The sequence below is a fragment of the Lipotes vexillifer genome, unplaced genomic scaffold (genome assembly GCF_000442215.2).
Source record: "Lipotes vexillifer unplaced genomic scaffold, Lipotes_vexillifer_v1.1 scaffold1691, whole genome shotgun sequence".
In the NCBI taxonomy this organism is placed as follows: Eukaryota; Metazoa; Chordata; class Mammalia; order Artiodactyla; family Lipotidae; genus Lipotes; species Lipotes vexillifer.
Genome location: NW_006789046.1, coordinates 682,536 through 702,375, shown reverse-complemented (window position 1 = coordinate 702,375; position 19,840 = coordinate 682,536). Strand labels below are relative to the sequence as shown.

At 52.6% G+C, this 19,840-nt stretch overlaps 3 protein-coding genes across 3 annotated transcripts in view; 1 reads left to right on the top strand and 2 right to left on the bottom strand.

The window, feature by feature from the left end:
* Window positions 1-642, bottom strand: part of PDE6G (phosphodiesterase 6G) — a 1,246-nt gene extending 604 nt beyond the window's left edge. Inside the window, exon 1 of the mRNA XM_007462325.1 lies at window positions 467-642. Within this exon, the coding sequence (XP_007462387.1) occupies window positions 467-612 (146 nt within the window). The 5' untranslated portion in view covers window positions 613-642. The remainder of the gene's footprint in view (window positions 1-466) is intronic.
* Window positions 643-3,999: 3,357 nt separating this feature from the next.
* Window positions 4,000-5,279, bottom strand: OXLD1 (oxidoreductase like domain containing 1). The gene is made up of 2 exons (XM_007462324.1): window positions 5,220-5,279; window positions 4,000-4,401 (listed from the first exon to the last, which is right to left on the bottom strand). The coding sequence occupies exons 1-2, from the start codon at window positions 5,277-5,279 to the stop codon at window positions 4,000-4,002; spliced, it is 462 nt and encodes a 153-aa protein (XP_007462386.1).
* Window positions 5,280-5,476: 197 nt separating this feature from the next.
* Window positions 5,477-9,999, top strand: CCDC137 (coiled-coil domain containing 137). Its single transcript, XM_007462323.1, has 6 exons — window positions 5,477-5,607; window positions 6,029-6,162; window positions 7,607-7,829; window positions 9,304-9,386; window positions 9,525-9,604; window positions 9,778-9,999. The coding sequence occupies exons 1-6, from the start codon at window positions 5,477-5,479 to the stop codon at window positions 9,997-9,999; spliced, it is 873 nt and encodes a 290-aa protein (XP_007462385.1).
* The last annotated feature ends 9,841 nt before the right edge of the window (window positions 10,000-19,840 follow it).

Below are 19,840 nucleotides of genomic sequence, written 5' to 3'. Positions count from 1 at the left end.
GGAGAGGGGGTGTGCATACACTTGAGTGCAGGTTCCTGGGAATGCGGTGTGTCTGAGTGTGTCCTGGGTGTGTACACGTGGGGCTCTTTTGGTGCAGGGAGACATATCCGTTGGTGGGGCTGTGGCTGAGTGTCTGGGTGGCCACGGGTGGGTGTGCTTTCCAGACAAGAACAGCTAGAGAGGGTGACAGGAGCCCCTGCCCCCCGAGTCCCCTCCACCCCCCGCCCCCCATGCCAGGGAATGGGGGACCCTGAGACAGGCCGGTTCAGGCCCTCAAGACCCGCACCACCTGCTTAAGAGGATGGGACTACCTTCCACCAGGAAAGGGTGGCTGAGGCCCCACCCAACCCCCCAACCTGAAGGCCCCTGCCACGGCCTCTAGCACCAGAAAGGCCCCATCTCCCTCCTGTGCAGCAGGTGGGCCCTCCACCCCCCTCAGGGCCAGCCCTCCCACGGCTCTGCTCACCCTTGGACGCCTTTCTTGGGGGGCTTGCTCTTGAACTGCCTGGTTTGCCGCTGCTTAAATTTGGGGGGCCCTTTCCTGGGAGTGACGGGCCCCCCAATCACCCTGGTGGCCGGCCGGATCTCAGCCTTGGGCGGCTCCAGGTTCATGGCCAGGCTGGCAGAGACCCCGCGGTGACCTTCGGCTTCTGGACTCCCTCACGCTGTGGGCCCTCTTGCTTCCGACCCACCTCTCAGGTCTCAACCCACCAGAGCAGAGGAAACCCTGAAACATGAGACCCACCGGTCACCAGTATGACTCAAACAGCAGCCCCCTGTCCCAGGGAGCCCCAGCCAGGGGGTGAGAGTGCTGGGTGGCCCCCTGGTGTGCCCCTCCTCACTGCCTCCCCCTTCTCCTGCATTCCCCATCCCAATCCCTGGGGTGGGACACTTGGCCTCATTCATAGTGGCATGTTAGGCACCTAGCGGTGCCAATAACGGTAACCCGAGAAATGGGAGGGCAGGGTGCCCGGGCAGGGGAGGGGCCTGTGTCACAATGAAACACCCAGGCAAGCTGTGTAGCCCTGGCCCCAGCAGCGTCTTCCCTCTGCTGGTAAATACCCTAACTCCCCCGTCCCACCCCCCCCCCTGCCCCCGCCACTCACTGGGCACCAGCATCACCTGCTGGTGTCCTTGAACCCACTGCACAGGGTGACCTCCCCTCCTCCTCTCCCCCGGAGTCCCCGCCTCGAGGCCCTAAGCCCTGGTGACCTAGGCCAGGGGCAGCTCACCTTCCTCTAAGCCTATTAGCACCAGAGGGAGACCCTAATTCCTCAGGGTCCACTATAAGCCCAGAAAGTTCTGGGGCTAAGTACATGATGCAGAGAGGAGCCGCTGCCCTGGCACTGGATGCCTCAGGCACCACTTCTTGGGTCCTGTTTCTTGCCCCCCTCCCCACTTGTGGGCTGCAATGCCTGAGTCCAGCCTGGGGCCACCGCTAGCTGCTGCTAGAGTATTAGGGCTGAGATCAACCTGGAGGCAAGAACAGGTGGTTCTACCAGCGAGGAAGGCCTGGTTGTAGGTGCCGGGGCACCTGGGATTCAGTGGACCCCACTGTGGACCTTCCTTCCCTAAGGTTCGGTCTCTGTGCCAGGACCAGCAGCAGCCTGAGAGGAACCAGGGGACAGGAGCTGGATCTACACGGGGTCCAAGCTGGACAGCAGCAGGTCTGGTGGCCCCGGCTGTTCAAACCCCATGACACCCACTCCTCAGAGCCTAGGTAGTATAGGCCCAGCTGGACCCCTTCTCTAGTCCCAGGCCACTGGCCTGGCGTGGGCAGCTCTGAGCCCTGATAGAGAGCCAACTATCAGATGCTGTCCCCATGGAAACCGCTGCCCAATTTGCCCTGGCCCTAGCCTGGCTTGTGGCTGGTGCCCACTCAGGTTGGCTGACTGTGTGTGGCCTGAGGCTCCGAGACCATTGCTAGCCTGGGGGACAGCCTGCACCACTATTTGGCACGAGGAAGAGAGGAGGTGATGGGCTGGGTGTCCTCTCTGAACAGGGCAGTAGGTGGCCTCCCCCAGACCCAGACCTCAGGATGGTGGTGAAAATCCCGCCCACTCCTCACCCTCTGGGCAGATACCCACTAACGCCCTTGGGTAAGTGGCCACCAGGAAAAGCAACCTGGGAAGGTCATTACTCACCAAGTACTGGGGCAGGTCTCAGGGGACCATGGGTGTGAGTGGCAGGCCTCCGTTAGGCAGGGTGCTGGCTGGGCATTTATCCTGCAGCTGGGTAATCTGATTAGGACTGTGCCTTGACACTACACTAATGAGATTGTGGGGTGGGTAGCAGCACCGAGGATTCCCCGAGATGGGGGAAGGGGCTCAGGTGCGGTCAAGGGCCTGAAGGACGAGCCGGGGGCAGGGTCAAGGCAGGAACAGGACGTGTGACCATGAACAGCCAGACTCTCCTGAAGCTGCTCATTTTTTTTTTTTTTTTTTTTTGGGGAAGGGGGGCCTGTCACTGTTGTGGCCTCTCCCACTGTGGAGCACAGGCTCCGGACGCGCAGGCTCAGCGGCCATGGCTCACGGGCCCAGCCGCTCTACGGCATGTGGGATCTTCCCGGTCCGGGGCACAAACCCGTGTCCCCTGCATCAGCAGGTGGACTCTCAACCACTGCGCCACCGGGGAAGCCCAAAGCTGCTCATTTCTGAAGCAAGGATGAGACGGCACTGACTGCTGTCTTAGGCCTCCCCACCCTTACTATCCTGACTGCTGAGGAACCCGCCTTTGTGGCCCCCAAAGTCCTGTATAGCCTGTCCCGATCCACTTCTTTGGCCTCACCTCTCATCCCTTCCTCTTGCTCTCTGTGCTCCAAGGAGCCTCTTCCACCCCAGGGCCTTTGCACCTGCTGCTCACGCCATGTGGTGCATTTTTTATTGTACATCTCTCCCCTTCCCCTAGTTCCCTCCTCCTGGGACTTCAAAGATCTGCCCCAGTATCATACACACATCGAAAATCTTTCACAAATGTTTTTGAGAAAAATACAGTAAACCTCTTCCTACATCTCTGAGGTAATCCACCTCCATGTTATAGACCCCTTTGGGGGCCCCAAGCCCACTAGGCTCTGCTGTGCTTTTGTCTCTAGGGAAATCTTTCTCTTCCTAGGCCATTTTCAAATCTGTAGGACAGGGTTGGAGTAGATGCTCTCTGACATAAAGTGTAACAAACATGTATTGCTATAATCATGTTTCTCTGAACCAACCAAAACTGCTTCTGGATGACATCACTAGCTGGCCAAGACAGCCCGCACTACCAGGTGTATCCCCAGCCATTAGCATGGCAGCACGTTTTGTGGCTGTGTGGTTTCATTCTCTTGTCCACAGATCTGTCTGTGTGGGAAACTCTGGCTTTACATGGAAGGCCCCTACCCGGGAAGGCCTGCTTATCAGCTCAAATTCTTTGTGAAGCCTTATAACAACCCAAGCTTTTCCCTTAAATGAGAGACGATAAAACAGGCATAAATTTATTTAACCCTGTCCATCCAGGCCACTGGTATCAGAGTTTGAAAGCCTGCAGCTGGATGAATGGGGCACATTCCAGGCCACCTGCGGGCATTGTGCCTGCCAGAGCTTTGCTAACAGCAACCTCTCAGGACCGGATGGTCCTCCCTCTGCTGCACCACTGAGAGTAACCAGAGCTGACCTTTGGGACTTCTGGGATGCTGGGACATAGAAGGGGGCCCCTGGGGTCACTGTCACTTGAATAGTCAAGGAAACAGGTTTAGCCAACCTCACAGGTTGGTGAAGGCTGTAGGTGCCCAGTGGACATACAATGACATCTGCACGTGCTTTCCTTGAGGTGATACACGCCTATGGATGACAACACAAAAGCCTCCTGTCTAACCACCACACAGAGCTTATTTATTCTCCGGCAAAGTCAATAAACAACTCTTCCTGTTCCCGTCGACACCAGCTGCACAAAGGGGCCGTGGATAAAGAAGGCTGTGCTGCATCCTGAGGAGTCTGTCGGGGTGAGGCTGTCTGGCCAGGCGGCTCAGCTTCCACTCCTCACACGGAGCTGGATCTCCAGCCGGAGAAAGGCCTTGAGGTTCTCATCAGCCACGTGCTCCTCCAGGGCGGCCAAGGCCCGCTCCCCGCCGTCCTGGTAGTGCTGCAGCAGTGCGTCTGCGTATTCCACCCACACGCAGTTGGGGCAGCCGCTCATGCAGCAGTTGGTGGGGGGCTGGAGCTCAGGGGGTGGCGGGTACAGGGGTTCTGAGGGGACCCCACCAGGCAGGGAGGACTCGGGCTGCCCAGTGCCCGCTGCACCTGCTTGGGAGCCCACCTCCACATGGTCCTTCCTGAACTCTCTGTGGCCTTCACGGACTCGGATCCTGTGAAGAATGCTGCCACCTCCAGGAAGCCTTTGGCCCCAGTCCCAGCTGGATAATGGCCCCTAAAGATTCAGATAAGCACATGAGTCTCCAGGAAGCTGGTAAGGCTCTGCCTGCCTCCAGCGCGGGGGAAATTTCGGCCTCCTGTCACTGGCAGGGGGCTCCACGTGTTTCTCCGTTTCCTCACTTCCTGCGTAACCTTAGACAAGTTACTTCACCTATAGACACAGTTTCCCATTTGTAAAATGGATGTAACGCTTGGTACGGGGATGAGCCACAGGTTCATGAGAAATGCTGGGTTCAAGGCCTCGCACTAGGCATGCCCTGCAGCAGATGGTGGGTGTTGAGACTGCACCTCCAGCTAAGATGGCCCTGCCCGGTGGACAGGAGTATGGCGGGGGCGGAAGCCTGTGAGCTCCAGCCCACACAGCCACCTCTCCCTCTCCAACCAGTACTGCCACGTCCCTCCCCCGTGAACATTCTGACTAATCGCATCACCCCTTCATCCCAGTTTCTCTCTGTCACATGAGAAGCCCAAGTCATTCCCAAAGGCCAGTGGGCAGCCCTCTCCCCACCTCCAGCCCCCACCCCGGCCCCCGGGTCCCCTTCCCTGCTCTGTCTCCAGGGCACTGAACACAGGCGCAAACTTTACGTATTTCTCTAACTCCTCTTGCGAGGGGCGCCAACTCCTTGTTCACTGAGGTTTCCCCAAAGGCTTCGCACAAAGCAGGTGTTCAACAGGTACTGGACGAGGGAACGAGCTCAGAACCCGCCGGCGCTACCCTAGGCTCTGCCTGGCTGCCGGGAGAGCGGGGCTTCTCGGCCCCAGCGGGGCCCGGCCTCCCGAACGCACCCCGTCCCCGTCTCCGCCGGTACTTGCCAGGCCACGGGCAGCAACCGACACCACCAGGCCTCCCCGGGCCGCACTCCACAGCAGCATCGCCCACAGCCTGGCCCACGGCGCAGGCGCCCCCCACTCGGCCCCGCCCGAGCTGTGAATGGCAGCCGCTCTGGCCAATCCCGGCCCGTCAGGGAGCTGCACAGCCCCAGTGAGCGCAGGAAGCGGAAATGGCGGGCCTGGGGCTGGACCGTGCGGGAGTGCGGAAGTGATTTCTCCTTTGAGCGCAGGGCGTGCAGATGGCGGGAGGCCGGCGCCGTGCTGCGGCGCCGGCGGGGACGGCTGGGCTAGGGAGCCCAGGGCGACCGCAGGGCCGGAGGCAGCAGGAGCCGGGGAAGCAGCGCTCTGCGCCACGGTCGGGGCCGCGCAGGTGGGTGCCGGTCTCATCGTCCTTAAGACTCCCCGGCACCCTCCCCGCGCCGGGCCCAGCGCGCTGTGTGGTCCGTGCGGTGGGCGGCCCGGAGGGTCAGCCGGGTGGGCGGAGGCATGAGGGAGTCTCCGGTGTGGCACTTGTCACCTTCCGGGGCGCCGTCTTTGCTATCCTGGACGAGGTCAGGGAGTGACGGGCCTCCCTGGGGCTCTTGGAGCGCCCCCCACCCAGCGTCCTGTGAGAAACCGGTCCAGGGACAGCCTCCGGGCGGGCGAGGATGAGGCCGTGTTCGCTTGACCGGCATGCACTACAGCGACCAGGGTGGCCTGCGAAGTTTCTTCCTCCAGGCTCAGCTTCGGTTTCTCTGATTCTGCTTATGCTCGATTGGAGACGTGTCTCACCCCCGTGTTCTCCTTCCCAGCAAAGAAAAGAAGAAAGTGAATTGCAAGCCTAAGAACCAAGATGAACAGGAAATCCCTTTCCGGCTCCGAGAGATCATGAGGAGCCGTCAGGAGATGAAAAACCCCATCAGTAACAAGAAGAGGAAGAAAGAGGGTAACTGCAGACCCATGCTGGGTGGTCATAAAGCGTTGCGTGTTTGAATCTACTTAATTGCACAAGTATTCAGTGGCGTTTCAGGCAGAAGAAATCTGCCAGACCCCAGCAGTCAGGCGGTGCAGGAGCATGTGGAGGACTGACCAAAGGCTGGTGTCACCAGGGCCAGAGTGGTGGCTGACAGCAGGTGGCGGTGTGGTTTCAGGTGAGGCTCCAAAAGGAGCCCCTGGGGCCTCATGGGCCAAGGTGGAAGTGTTGATTTTCCCCTCCCAGGAGTAGTGGAGATCCATCAGAGGGGACGGTCAGTTCAGATTTACTTGAAGGAAAGGTCACTGTGTAACAGTCGAGGGGCGAGAGGACACTGCAGGCCAGCGAGGCTCTTGCAAATAAGAAACGATGATGGTTCCTTGGACCTGAGTGCAGAAATCATGGTGGAGAGAAGTGTATGGTTTCTAGAGGTTACGGAGGGAATTGATCAGACCCCCTGAGAAACTCATCCCTCCCACCCTTCCCCCAAGGCCAGGTAGGGTGCCCAGCTGTCAGCCTCTGCCAGAGATAACATTCCAGATGCCGGGGAATGGGGTCCACGGTGTTTGTGTTTTGTGTACACGTACAGGTATTTGTTTTCCCAAACATGGGACTGATTTTGCAGCGATGCTGTTTTGTAATTTCTTTGTCAACCTTAGGCTTTTCATTGAGGGTTAGATGACTACCAAAGCGATAGTGAAATAAAGAGTTGAGGAGGGGGAGGGGTAGAGGAGGGCACTGGCCCAGATGGAAGATGGCACATTCTGAACCATGCTCTACTGAAACAGCTCTTTTTGGGGTTTAAGTTATTTAAAAGACATAAACTTACACATGTGGTGAAATCAAACTACTGAAAGATACGAGGTGAGGCGTGGCCTCCTTCCCTGTCTTTGAATCCTGCTCTCTCCCCCTAAAAGAAACTGTTGTCTGTCCGTCTTGTTTACCCTCCCAGGGGAAATATGCATATTTTCACATATTTGTGAGGTAAAAGCTGTACCTTCATTCTCTATATCGTTTGGTGTCCTGGGTTTTCGCTACCAGTGGATTTTGTAGGTCTTTCCACGTCCTTATTGTAGCTCTGCCGAGCTCTCAGCAGCTGTGCAGTGACGTCTCTGGATGAACATAGGGGGATTCATTCTGCCAGTCAGCTAGTGACGGATACTTAAGTTGTTTCCTGTTTCCTTTTTCAACCGAGCTGCAGAGGACATCTTTGACGTGTACCAGTGGGCTGCGGGGGTCCCACCCCAGGTTCCCCCCAGCTGGCATCTTAGATCCTGTTTAGCTCCTACGTGAGCCTGGTCTTCCCTTCCCGTGGCCTGGGGAGGGGAGATGAACATGGGCGGCCAGCCCAGCGCCACCTGCTCCCTCCTGCCTTCGCTTCACGACTTTCCCCTCTGAGGTCTCCCTTTGTCCTCAGCCCAGGTGGCCTTCAGTAAGACATTGGAGAAGGAAGCAAAGGGAGTGGAGCCGGACATCGCTGTACCCAAGTTCGAGCAGAAGAAGTGGGAGTCTGACAGGGCCTATATGCAGCGCATGGCGCAGGAGGCGCAGCACGTGCTGTTCCTCAGCAAGAACCAGGCTGGCCGGCAGCCTGAGGTGCAGGCGGCTCCCAAGAAGGGGAAGTCGGAGAGGAAGAAAGCGTGAGTGGGGGCTGCAGGGGCTGGGAGGCAGGGCTGTGGGGTCCCACCGATTTCTTCTGCATTGACAGCATCTTGTTGCCGAGGGGCACCCCACCTACCCCATGATTCAGGCCGAGCAGGACCTGGAGTCAGTGGGTATTTTTCTCTGTACCACAGCCACCTAACCTCAGTACTTCTAGGAGGCTCTGAACCCACAGAGCTCTGAAGGCCTAGCTCTGTCTGTGCCTCTCTTTGGAAAGCATCAAGGTGTCCAAGAGCCAGGGGAGGTTGAGGGCCAGCTGTCCACCCCGGGCCAGTTGTTTCAGGGAAGTAGAAAAACAGTGAGGCTCAGTGTCCTCCCAGGAGGGCCTGCAGGCCGTCAGGGGACTGTGCCTGCCCCACGGAAACTGGTTTCCAGGGTTCACCTTTCCAGCCTAAAAGAGATTTGAGAGCCTGTAGCTATGTCATTTGTACAAGTTCTGTGACCTCTCAGACTCAGCTTCCTGGTGGGTAAAGTGGTGAAATTGGCACCAGGAGGAAGTCCACTGCCAGCTGCAGCTCCCCTGCCCATCCCTATGCTCAGCCCTGGAGAAGTCTGGGATGCAAGCTGTGTGCCACCTCCCTGAGCCTGTGGGTGGGAGCTGGGGCAGTGGTTTCAGCAAACAAATGCTTTTTGAGATGTGTTTCTGCCTTTACTGCAACTTTTGTCATGAATCAAGCCAGGCTTTCATCAGAAATTTCTCTAAAACTGGGCACTTCCTTGGTGGTCCAGGGGCTAAGACTCCAAGTTTCCGCTTCAGGGGGCGCGGATTCGATCACTGGTTGGGGCACTAAGATCCCGCATGCTATGCGGTGTGGCCTAAGTTAAAAAAAAAAAAAGAAATTCTTTTAAAAGCTGTGAAAGTTAGATTGTTTTCAGCTTTGTAGAGTTTCCCTATGTCCAGATTCTTATCATACGTGTACTTACGTTAGCCAGTGAAAATTACATCACACAAGACATATCCCAGGTACCACCTAAAGCCACAGTGATCTCTAAAACTGTCATTGAACGTTGATTCTAGTAACAATAAGGGACCATGTCACACCTGCTGTGCGGGGCCGTTTACACACAGCAGCACAGTTGACACTTGGGACAGCTGATTCTCTGGGGTGGGGGCCATTCCGTGCACTGTAGGGCGTTGAGCAGCATTCCTGGCCTCCACCCATGAGGTGCCAGGAGCACCCCTCTCCCCGCGACGTTGTGACAACACAGAACATCTCCCGATATTGTCCGATGGGCTGTAGAGGTACAGCCGCAGCCGCTGAGGACCCCTGACTTGGAACTTTGGAGGGGCCTCCTAGGTTCGGAGCGCTCTCTGTGGGTCCTGGGGTTCAGAGGCAGCCACCTGGGGTCTTTCATGATGCATCCCGCGTGGGCAGGGGTGACCTCTGCCTCTTCCTGAGTCCAGTGAAATGAGAGTTTAGGAAAATGAACAGCACTGTGCTCTCTTCCCAGGTTCCAGAAGCGACGGCTGGTTAAGGTCCAGCAGAGGAGGGAGGAAAAGACAGCAGAAAGGCTGGAGCAGGAGCTGCTCCGAGGTAGCTCTTCACAAAGCAGCCCTGGTTCGGGGCAGCTTTGTCTCCCCAGGGTCGGTGGGTGGGTGGACAGTGGCTCTGGGTGCCAGGGCTGCAGTGGTTGTGTGGGCAGCAGACCTCAGTTCTTCTCTGCCCCTCCAGACACAGTGAAGTTTGGTGAGGTTGCCCTGCAGCCCCCAGAGCTGACTGCCAAGCCCAGGATGAGCACAAGTAGGGACCAGGTAAGCAGGGGTGGGGGAGTTGCCCTTTTTGCCCCTTGGTGCTGCCTGGTTCAGGGCACACAGGTGGAGAGCACCATGTTCTCACTGGGATTAAGCTATTGGGCTCACCTAGGTTCTTTGTTACCTCCCCTCCTTCCAGAATCTGTGCCTCAACCTCCCTCTCTCTTCGTCAGCCTGGCAAGAAATCGCTGATGCTGAAGATGCTTTTAAGCCCTGGCGGTGTGTCCCAGCCTCTGACCACCTCTCTGGCCAGACAGCGGATCGTGGCGGAGGAGAGAGAGCGGGCGGTGAACGCCTATAGGGCGCTAAAGAAACTGCAGCAGCAGCGGCAGGGGGCTCAGTCACCACAGCCACCCCACCTCCGTTCTGGGAAGAAGCCAAAGACGCAGCTGTGATGGTGAGGGACCAGAGACGCTGCACCTGGGTTGGGGGTAGATGGGCAGATGGCCTGCAGTCAAGAGTCCTCTCCCTGGCACGCATCCTGGGGCTCAAGTGGGGGAGAGGGCTCCTGTTTTTTCTCCCTAAAGACTGCTGTTTCGTCAGTGACCACCCGCCGGCCCCATGTCTCACACAGGTTGTCGTCTGTCTCCTGAGCCCCCAGAGATGGGGCCATTGCCTGGGTGAGATGCAGTCAGCATCATTCCCTTGAGCCTAGCGTCACATACAGCTTTGTTCTGAAACAGAGGTCCAGGCTGAGACACAACCTAGGGCCACTTTACAGAGGGCCAATCCCATAATCCTGTCCCTAAATACCAGTTAGTTGTAGACACTGCCGATTTAGGTTAACTAAATCAATAAGCGAGGCTCTGCTGGATTCGACAGAGCAGTACAGCTAGAGCGAGAGCCAGGCAGCAGGTTGGTGTGGGGAAAGGGCGGGGGTCAGCATCTAGGCCACCTAGACCAGCTCACGGCACTGCTGTCACAGTCCTCGCAGGGCAGGTGGAGCCACCCCAGCTCATATTTGGGTGTGGAGACTGAGCCACCCACATCGAGGTTTGGGGAGGCTGGGTCCTTATGTCATCGAGGTCTCTGGGGAGGACAGGGCAGGGCTCTCCAGCAGGTCTAGAGTGGCTTGACAGCAAGGACAGGAGCCCAGCCCAGGACTTTTCTTGTGGTCAGAGGGGCCGTGTGAGTTCCTGCCAAGGGCAGGGCCCGGCAAGATTTGAATCTCCCACAGGTGCCAAAGGAGGGAGCACCTGGGTTTATCATCCTGCTCAGATGTGGGATACAAGTGAGAGAATGGGGATGGGACTTACAGACTTAGCAATTGAACATGGAAGGGCAGGGGCAGGCCACTCACGGCCCCGTTGGAGAAGGGCAGCTGCCGGGCTCCCTCACTCTCTCCAGCTTGGGCTTCTCCAGCCGACAAAGATGGCCTGGACAGCTCAGTCAGCGCCAGGCCTCAGCACTGGCAATCCTAGAGAATGAGTGTGGAGTTCTGTGGAATCTGTTTTGCTTTTCCTCAAGTTTGCATTTTATGTAATGAAGTTTATTTTTTTGTTTTGTTTTGTTTTTTTGCGGTACGCAGGCCTCTCACTGTTGTGGCCTCTCCTGTTGCGAAGTTTATATTTGAATTAAAAAATTTAAGTTGTGGAAGCTCTACCTGGAATCAGGGCTGTCACTCTTTCAGGGGTGCATGGCAGGTGGCCCCGGCCCTTGCGTGGGATGACCAGGCACTGGTTGCCATGCAGTAGCCAGGACTTGCCCCCATCACATGGCAGTTGGGGCAGGCAGCACATCTCTGGTTCAGTGTTGGCATCCTTCTGACAATAGGGTCCCGAGACAGGCAGGGCAGCAAGAGCAAGGGGTGAGGTGGGGTCGCTGAGAAACACCGGTGTTTCTTGGATACAGTGCAAGTACAGTATGAATGTGGCAATGAGGAAACAGGTCGTGGTGAGGGAAGTTTGCCTTTGGTCACATGAAATGTGAAAATTACATTCCCTCAGGCCCTTGCCAGAGTGCCCCTAAAACTGGTCAACTTAGCTCAGGCTGGCTTTACCATCAGAGATGTCACCAGGCCCAACCTCACCCATCAGAGATGGTGACTAGGCCAGAGGTCACCCCTCAGAGATGGACCCACAAGCTGGGTATCACCCCTCAGAAATGGAGCCCACACTTGGGTCATCCCTAGAGACAGAACCCAGATAGGATCAGCCATCAAGGCACTCAGCTCGGGTTAAAGGTGTTGACCTTAAGAATGGCATAAGGTCTTTAGCCAAAATGAGTTTATTTGGAATCAGAAGAATTTCAGTTCAGGACAAGCAAACTGGCAAGTTAGAGGAGACAAAGGGAAGGTCAGCTTTTATTAGGTTTTAGGAGGAAATTAGGAGGACCCTGGTGGTTTTCCATTGGCTGCAATCAGTGGGTAGCTTGTCACTGGGCCAGACAGAGACCTTCCTTCCTGCTGGGTCTGTGAGCTGTGGTGAGAGATGCATGCTTGAGAGCCCTCCCATCATATCTTCCCCACCCCATTCTGATTGAGCTTTCCTTTGCTCATTTCCACATTCCCCCCTTTAGATGAAGATCTTTCCTTGAGAGCATCACTGATCAGTTTTAGTGGAATTGTGTTTTGTCCCTCAGCACCAGGACCTTTCCTGGACGTCATGTCTCACATCAGAGGAAAAGTGCATAGTGATTGAAACCAAGTGAGCCCACATTTGAGTAACAAAGAAAGAAGGAGGAACTCTCAGCCATTTTCACTCTTAAAATCGTGTCTTATGAAGGTACAGGCATCGGCAGTCATCTCAAGGCATTGAGCCAACATCATACTATTCATTGTGTCATTTCTACAGGGGGTTGACAGGCAACATGTACAAAGTTTAAAAATGGGGAATTCCCTGGTGGTCCAGTGGTTAGGGCTCTGTGCTTTCACTGCCAAAGGCCCAGGTTCAATCCCTGGTTGGGGAACTAAGACCCCAAAAGCCACGAGGTGTGGCCAAAACAAAAACAAAAACGAAACAAAACCATAAAAAATATGCAAAGCAGAATGAAAAATAATACGACATTTAGTTTGTATGATGGTTCTAAACTATTACCCTAGACCTGAAGGTAGCCAGCTGAACAAATCAAAGGACCAGAGAGAATCAGGTGAAATTTGGGCTTGTGTCCTCATTTTGTGTAATTGAATTTCTACTTCTCCAAAAGAGTTTATCCAGGTAGTATTTGCAATCGTACAAATGCCTCCTTGTTCAGCAAGTAGGAAATCGAAGGCTATGTGGTTGTCTAAAAGTATTTTAGCCAGTGAGTCAAGTGATAATTGTTGGGCTGCAGAATCAGCCAGCTCTCCTGATATTAGGGGGAGATTTCCGGTCACGTTCTCATTGGCGCTTACTCCGACCCAGGGGGGTTTTGTTGAGAACTGGCCAAATGGCACAGACTCGTAGCACTTGACCAATAACGTGGGTTCCCCAATCACTATGAAGTTCAAGAAGCGTTCCTCTCCAATGGGATCTTAGTCACAGAGGCGGCAGTGGCTTGTCTACGTGGAAAAGCTTCAGTCCACTGAGGAAACATGCACATCATTACCAGGAATTATTTATACCCATGAGATGGTGGGCAGCTCTGTGAAACCCACTTGCCAAACCTCGCATGGTCCATCAGGCAATTTGGAGCACCTGGGAGGGAGCAGTGTGGACAGTTTTTCTGGATTATAATTTGGGAATGTGACACCAACCCTGGATCCAACAGCTTCCCACAAAATGCTGCATGATATTTGATATCATCGGGCTTCCCTGGTGGCGCAGTGGTTAAGAATCCGCCTGCCAATGCAGAGGATGCAGGTTCGAGCCCTGGTCCGGGAAGATCACACATGCCGCAGAGCAACTAAGCCTGTGCACCATAACTACTGAGCCTGCACTCTAGAGCCTACGAGCCACAACTACTGAACCTGTGTGCTGCAACTACTGAAGCCCATAAGCCTAGATAGAGCCTGTGCTCTGCAACAAGAGAAGCCACTGCAGTGAGAAGCCCTTGCACCACAACGAAGAGTAGCCCCTGCTCGCCGCAACCAGAGAAAGCCCATGCGCAGCAATGAAGACCCAATGCAGCCAAAAATAAAACAAATTTAAAAATTTTTTAAAAAATTGATATCGTCTGCTGAGAATTCATTACTTGGAAAAGCAACATTGAAGCCTGCACACTGGTATTAAAATTCACAATATGCAACACTTTAAACAGCAATGTCAACCAGCCCTCTCACTTTATTACCACCAGTCTGGTGTAAGGGCATATGTTCACTCCTTTTGGAAGAGCACTAAGTCCAGTGGATTCATATCTTTTTTCATGACTTGCTAAGATTTATTGGAGACCTCCACTATTGGAATTGTGCTCCGAGGCACGGGCTGTTCAGTAGTAATGGGCTTGAGCACTGAGAGTGTAACTCCAGTATAGAAATTCATTCCCAGTCTGGGGAGTTGTTTCTCTGAGCTGATTAAGAGGGAGGCTTGGAAAAGCTCCAGATTCCTTGGAGTCCCATCACTGGGAAGTGGGAGGACATTGGAAAGATGAGTTGACTGAAGATGCCTGGAGCGCTTTGGTTTCTAGAAGTCTTTCTTCCAATTTCCTGGCTTCTTACAGTAATGACGGAGGCTGGGAGGACTTTGCTTAGGGAACTCCATCTGTTGAATTTGGACATTGAGGATTTTGATGGTTTTTTTCTTAGTAGAATCATCTAGGGTGCAGGTTTGCCAAATTAAGTCTGGAGAGGACATAGTTTCCCACTCTCTTCTAGTTCTCTTAACCAAGAAAGTCCTGGTTTAGCCCATTAATGAACACAGAGCTGAAGGCTACCCCAGTGGATTCGACATCCATAGGGAGACGAGAATACTGAAAAATATTTTGGAATCGACGTGTGATAGTGTGCTTTATGTATAAATGTACATGTGGTCTTCATCCCCATTTCTGGCACAGAGCTCTTAAAACCCTTGGAATTTTCTTATTAGAGCAACAAACGTGTCTCTTGTGAGATGAATGAATTGGCTTTTGGAGATCACCTAATGATGGGGGCTGGCTGCCAGGAGAAACAACCTTGTGATTAGAGGGTTAGAACCTTTCAGTTCCAATTACCCCCTACTACCCAACCTCGGGGGAGAGGGCCTAGAAGTTGAATTAATGATTCAATCAATTATAAAACCCAAATGACAGGGTTTAGAGAGCTTCCAGGTTGGTGAACATATGGAGATATGGGGAGAGTGGTGCACTGGAAAGGGCATGAGAGCTCTGCCCTTTCCACATACCTCGCGCTATGCATCTTCCATCTGGCTGAGTCATTTTCTTTTATAACAAACTGGTGATCTAGTAAGTAAACTGTGTCTCTGAGTTCTGTGAGCCGCTCTAGCAAATTAATTGAACCTGAGGAGAGGGTCCTGGGAACCTCTGATTTATAGCTGGTCGGTCAAAAACAGAGGTAGCAACTCAGGCTTGTGATTGGCCTCTGAAGGAGGTGGGGGGCAGTTTTACAGTTTTGTAAGACTGAGCTCTTAACCTGTGGAATCTGTATCTTGGGGTGGATTGTGTCAGAATTGAGTTGAGGCTCCAGAAGGACCGTCCTGCAGCGTTGCGACCCCATTGGGCACTTGGCTGAACAAGTCTCCCTAGTGTGGAAAATTGTACGCAACTTCTCACGTGTTCGACATCATTACATGCTGTTAGCGTTTACCCAGTGGAGGGAGGCGTGCTGCCACGGACAACACAGCCAACCGCACATAGGAAGAGGACCCCAGATCACCAGGAGAATCATGTCCTGTGGGAGTCCTGAAAGTGCAAAAACTTGCCTGAGAAAAATGGGATTGGTAAAACTAATCAACAGAAAAACTGGTCATGCTACCAAGTTCTAGCTCATACTGCTCGCCACATGACAGGCCAATAAATTGAGAGACGAGGTGTTCAGACAAGGAATAGCAACTTTTTTCAGAAAGCCAGCAGACTGAGAAGGTGGTGGACTAGCATCCCAAAGAACCATCTTCCCAAGTTAGAATTCAGGCTTCTTTTATACTGAAAGGAAAGGGGGTAAAAGTCCTGGTTCCAGCCAGACTCTGGAGGGGAGTGTTACTTTCCTCCTGCACCCATTCACAGGTGCACCTGGTCAGGATGTTTCCTGTGAGCTAAAAGAATTTTAGCTTCATGCTCATAACCTGGGAGGCAGGGTTCCCAGAGATGGGCCATTATGTGTAATTTAAGCTAATAGGCAACATCCCTTTAGTAATTAACTTGTCATAGAATACAAGGTTCTTCCCTATTACAGTCAGAACAGTAAAATTCATTCCTGACTTTAAAAAATGAAGACTCAAAGAAGAAATTAAATGTTCTTTTAAGTTTTTTAAGCCTGTGAAATTTGGCCCAGGAAGACTGATTTTAATGGAGGAAGAATGGCCACAGAAGAATTTTCAGTAAGTAGAAATGAAATATGAATATATGGGTATATCTCTTATCTAAACATATTACTCCCCCTGTAAATGCCACGTGGAACACCCCAGATGAAGCCACTGATATGCTTTGTATGCAAGCCAGTGGGACTGGCTTTATGATGACCAGGATATTCAGCTGCTGAATATGCCTGTTATCCAGGTCACGGTAACTGCTGTGGTTAAGGGGCCCCCTTTCGCTTGGGCACCCTCTTACTGCAAAATCGAAAAACAATTTGGGAAGCCTTAGGGAATTTGCTATCTCAGCTTGCCCTGAAGGGTATTGCAGATGCTAATAAGAACAGTATGTTAGCTAACAAGAGAATGGTGAGAGGCCCAGGGGAGAGTGAAGGGACTCTTCCCAACAAGGTGGAAATTTTTAAAGGGTTATGAGAAGATGAATAGAGCAAATATTGAAAGAGACAGAAAAAAGGAATCAGGAAGGGATGAGCAGGATAGCAGTCATTAGATGGTTATTTATTTTTATTGAAGTATAGTTGGTTTACAATGTTGTGTTAGTTTCTGCTGTGCAGCAAAGTGACTCAGTTATACATATATACACACATTCTTTTTCATATTCTTTTCCATTATGGTTTATCACAGGATATTGAATATAGTTCCCTGTGCTTATACAGTAGAACCTTGTTTATCCATCCTATATTTAATAGTTTGCATCTGCTAACCCCAAACTTCCCCCTTCCCCCACCCCCCTTTAGATGGTTATTAAGAAATGGGATGGGGAATTCCGTGGTGGTCCAGTGGTTAGGACTCTGAGCTGCCACTGCAGAGGGCACGGGTTTGATCCCTGGTCAGGGAACTAAGATCTTGCAAACCACGTGGTGTGGCCAAAAAGGAAAAAGAAATGGGATGAATAAAACAGACATTGATGCGGTTAAAACAAAGGTTTTAATACAGTGCTACCTAGGTTGGGCAGACCAAAGGGACCCTCTGTCGAGCCCCAACATTAAAGGGCCCCAAACAAGTCTGCTCTGTTTACCCCAGTTTGGAGACATTTAACAGCTGGAAGGCAGAGATTACACTGAGAATCCCAACCAGCAATTACTTGGGTCAACAGTTAGGTCAATTAACCAAGATAAAGATTGACTGAAGGCCTGGGTCTCTTGGCTCAACCCCTCGCTGGGGACTTCTGCACAAGAGTGGGTAAAAATAGGGGGTGGAGAAGAGAAGTTTCCAGGACTCCTTGACCCAGGAGCCCAAAGACTGTGGTACCAAAAGCCTGGGTGAAGCCCTGACTTGGATGCAGTCAGGCTGAGAGGATGTGACAGTGTCACGGTTGGTGGGGTTGTGAGAGTTGGAATGTTTAGGCAAGTATTATGTACAGAAGTTGTCTCTCCCAACCTGAATTTACAGGGATTTTACAGGGATGGCTGGGGACACTTCCCCTACCCAGTGTTGTAAAACTGAAACACCAGAGGCCACAGTTAGGAATGTAAGAGTTGATGGAAGTAAGGGAAAGGCGTGTAGAATTGGCATGTTTGAACAGGCATTGTGTGAAGTGGTTGCACCTGTTTTACCTGATTGTATTATGGGGACAGACCTTGTACCTGTCTGGGGGACATTCCCCCCACCTAGTCTTATAAAACAGAAGGCATGTAACTGCCTTTCAGGACATGCTAAATGGGAACCGGTAAGATTGGCTGAGCCCACACAGTGCGGGGGTAGAAGCTGGGGCGCTAGTCAGGGACAGATTCTCTGTGCGGTGGCCCTGTGTGGAGGGTGAGAGCCTGTGAGCACCCCCCAGCAATGACTGCTGGGACTTTGGACAGGAGAACTTCCACTTGAAGGGGGTTTACCACCTTGCCACCTGACATTAACTGAAGCTACCCCAATGACTGAAGGACATAAGATGATCTTAAAGCTCTGACAAAGCTATGATGTCTAGGACGATGTCAGAGAAACACTTTAATGGGGATGGCAGTCCTCAGAAGGGTTCCATATAAATATGAAAGTGGAAATGGTTTATACCAGACCAAGGTGCCTGGGGAAAGCAAGGAGGTGTAGGAGGCAGGAAGCCTCTTTTGCCCCCAGCACTGACTGGAACTGCATGAGGAAGTGCTGGATTCTACCTTCACTTGGACGGTGCCCTATCAACAGCTCTCGACTGACCAACAAAGAGCTGTTTGGTTTGTGGACGGCAGTTCCAAAGTGAATGGACAACATCTCGTTTGGAAAGCTGCTACATAAAGACCAGAGAATGGAGACTAACTGAAAAAGGTAAAAATGGACCAGCTCATTTGGCCTGAATTGCATGCAGTTTTTCTAACAATGATGGAAGAACTGAGCAGTGGTAAAAGCCCCTATGTTTGAGTTATTACTCATGGGTAGTGGCCAGTGGCCTGGCTATATAGTCAGGCAGGAGGGCAGTGGAAACCTGGCTTATTAAAGGATGCCCATTTGGGGCACAGCCCTGTGGAAATCACTGTGGGAATTTGAGGGACACATTAGAGTAGGACATATTAGTGTCCATCAGAAGAACCCCTTTCCAGGTTTGGAAGGTGACTGGAACTGACAAGCTATCCCCACATGCTCCTGTGAGATAGCCCCCTGGGTCCATGAAATCTGTGGACATGGGGCACTGCAGCAACGCAGAGATGGGCTGAATCTAGACATACAGGCAGACCTCGTTTTATTACGCTTCGTAGATAACGTGTTTTTTTACAAATTGAAGGTTTTTGATAACCCTGTGTCGAGCAAGTTTATGGTTGCCATTTTTCCAACAGCACTTGCTCACTTCCATGTCTCTGTGTCAAATTTTGGTAATTTTCACAATATTTCAAACATATGCACTGGGGAACCAAAATATTTGTGTGGCTCGCTTTATTACAATATTCGCTTTATTGCGGTGGTCTGGACAGGAACCCACAGTATCTCTGAGGTGCCTATAGTCCTCTTGCGCCCTCTGAGGCCCAAAATGTCAGTAACAACGGTCCCGTCTGCCAATGTGAGACACCGGGACTACAGATGGCTGCACAGCAGGTGCCCTGGTGGGCAGGCCCTGAGCATAGGGGGCAAGTCAGACTGATGCCAGAAGCTTGGGGCTACAGGGGGTCCTGACATGAAGAGGCGCCAACCCTGGACTGTGCTTTGCTGCCCTGGTGGTAGATGCAAATGCTCAGAATACTATGAAAGAATCACAACAGAAGATATTGCACCAGTTTGGACAGCAGACCATCACTTCTACAGACCAAGGAACTCACTTTCATGTCCACCATGGGACACATTATTGTAGATGTTTCTGTGAAGGTGTTTTTTAGATGAAATTAACATTTATATCAGTAGACCTTATGAGTAGGGCAGATTACCCTCCATAATACAGGTGGGTGGGCTTCATCCAATCAGTTGAAGAGCTTAACAGAAAAGACTGACCTCCCCCTCAAAGCAAGAAGGAATCTGCCCTAGATGGCCTTCAGACTGGAAATGTACCACCAACCCAGGTCACCAGCCTGCTGCTCATCCTGCAGATTTTGGACTTGCCAGGTTCCAAAATCACATGAGCTAGTTCCTTTTTTAAAATGTTTTATTTAAAAAATTTTTTTCAACTTATTTTTTATTTATTTATTTTTGGTTACATTGGGTCTTCATTGCTGTGTGCAGCCCTTCTCTAGTTGCATCAAGCAGGGGTTACTCTTCGTTGCAGTGCACGGGCTTCTCATTGTGGTGGCTTCTCTTGTTGCGGAGCACAGGCTCTAGAGCGTGTGGGCTTCAGTAGTTGTGGCTCACAGGCTCTAGAGCACAGACTCAGTAATTGTGGCACATGGGCTTAGTTGCTCTGCGGAATGCAGGATCTTCCTGGACCAGGGCTCGAACCTGTGTC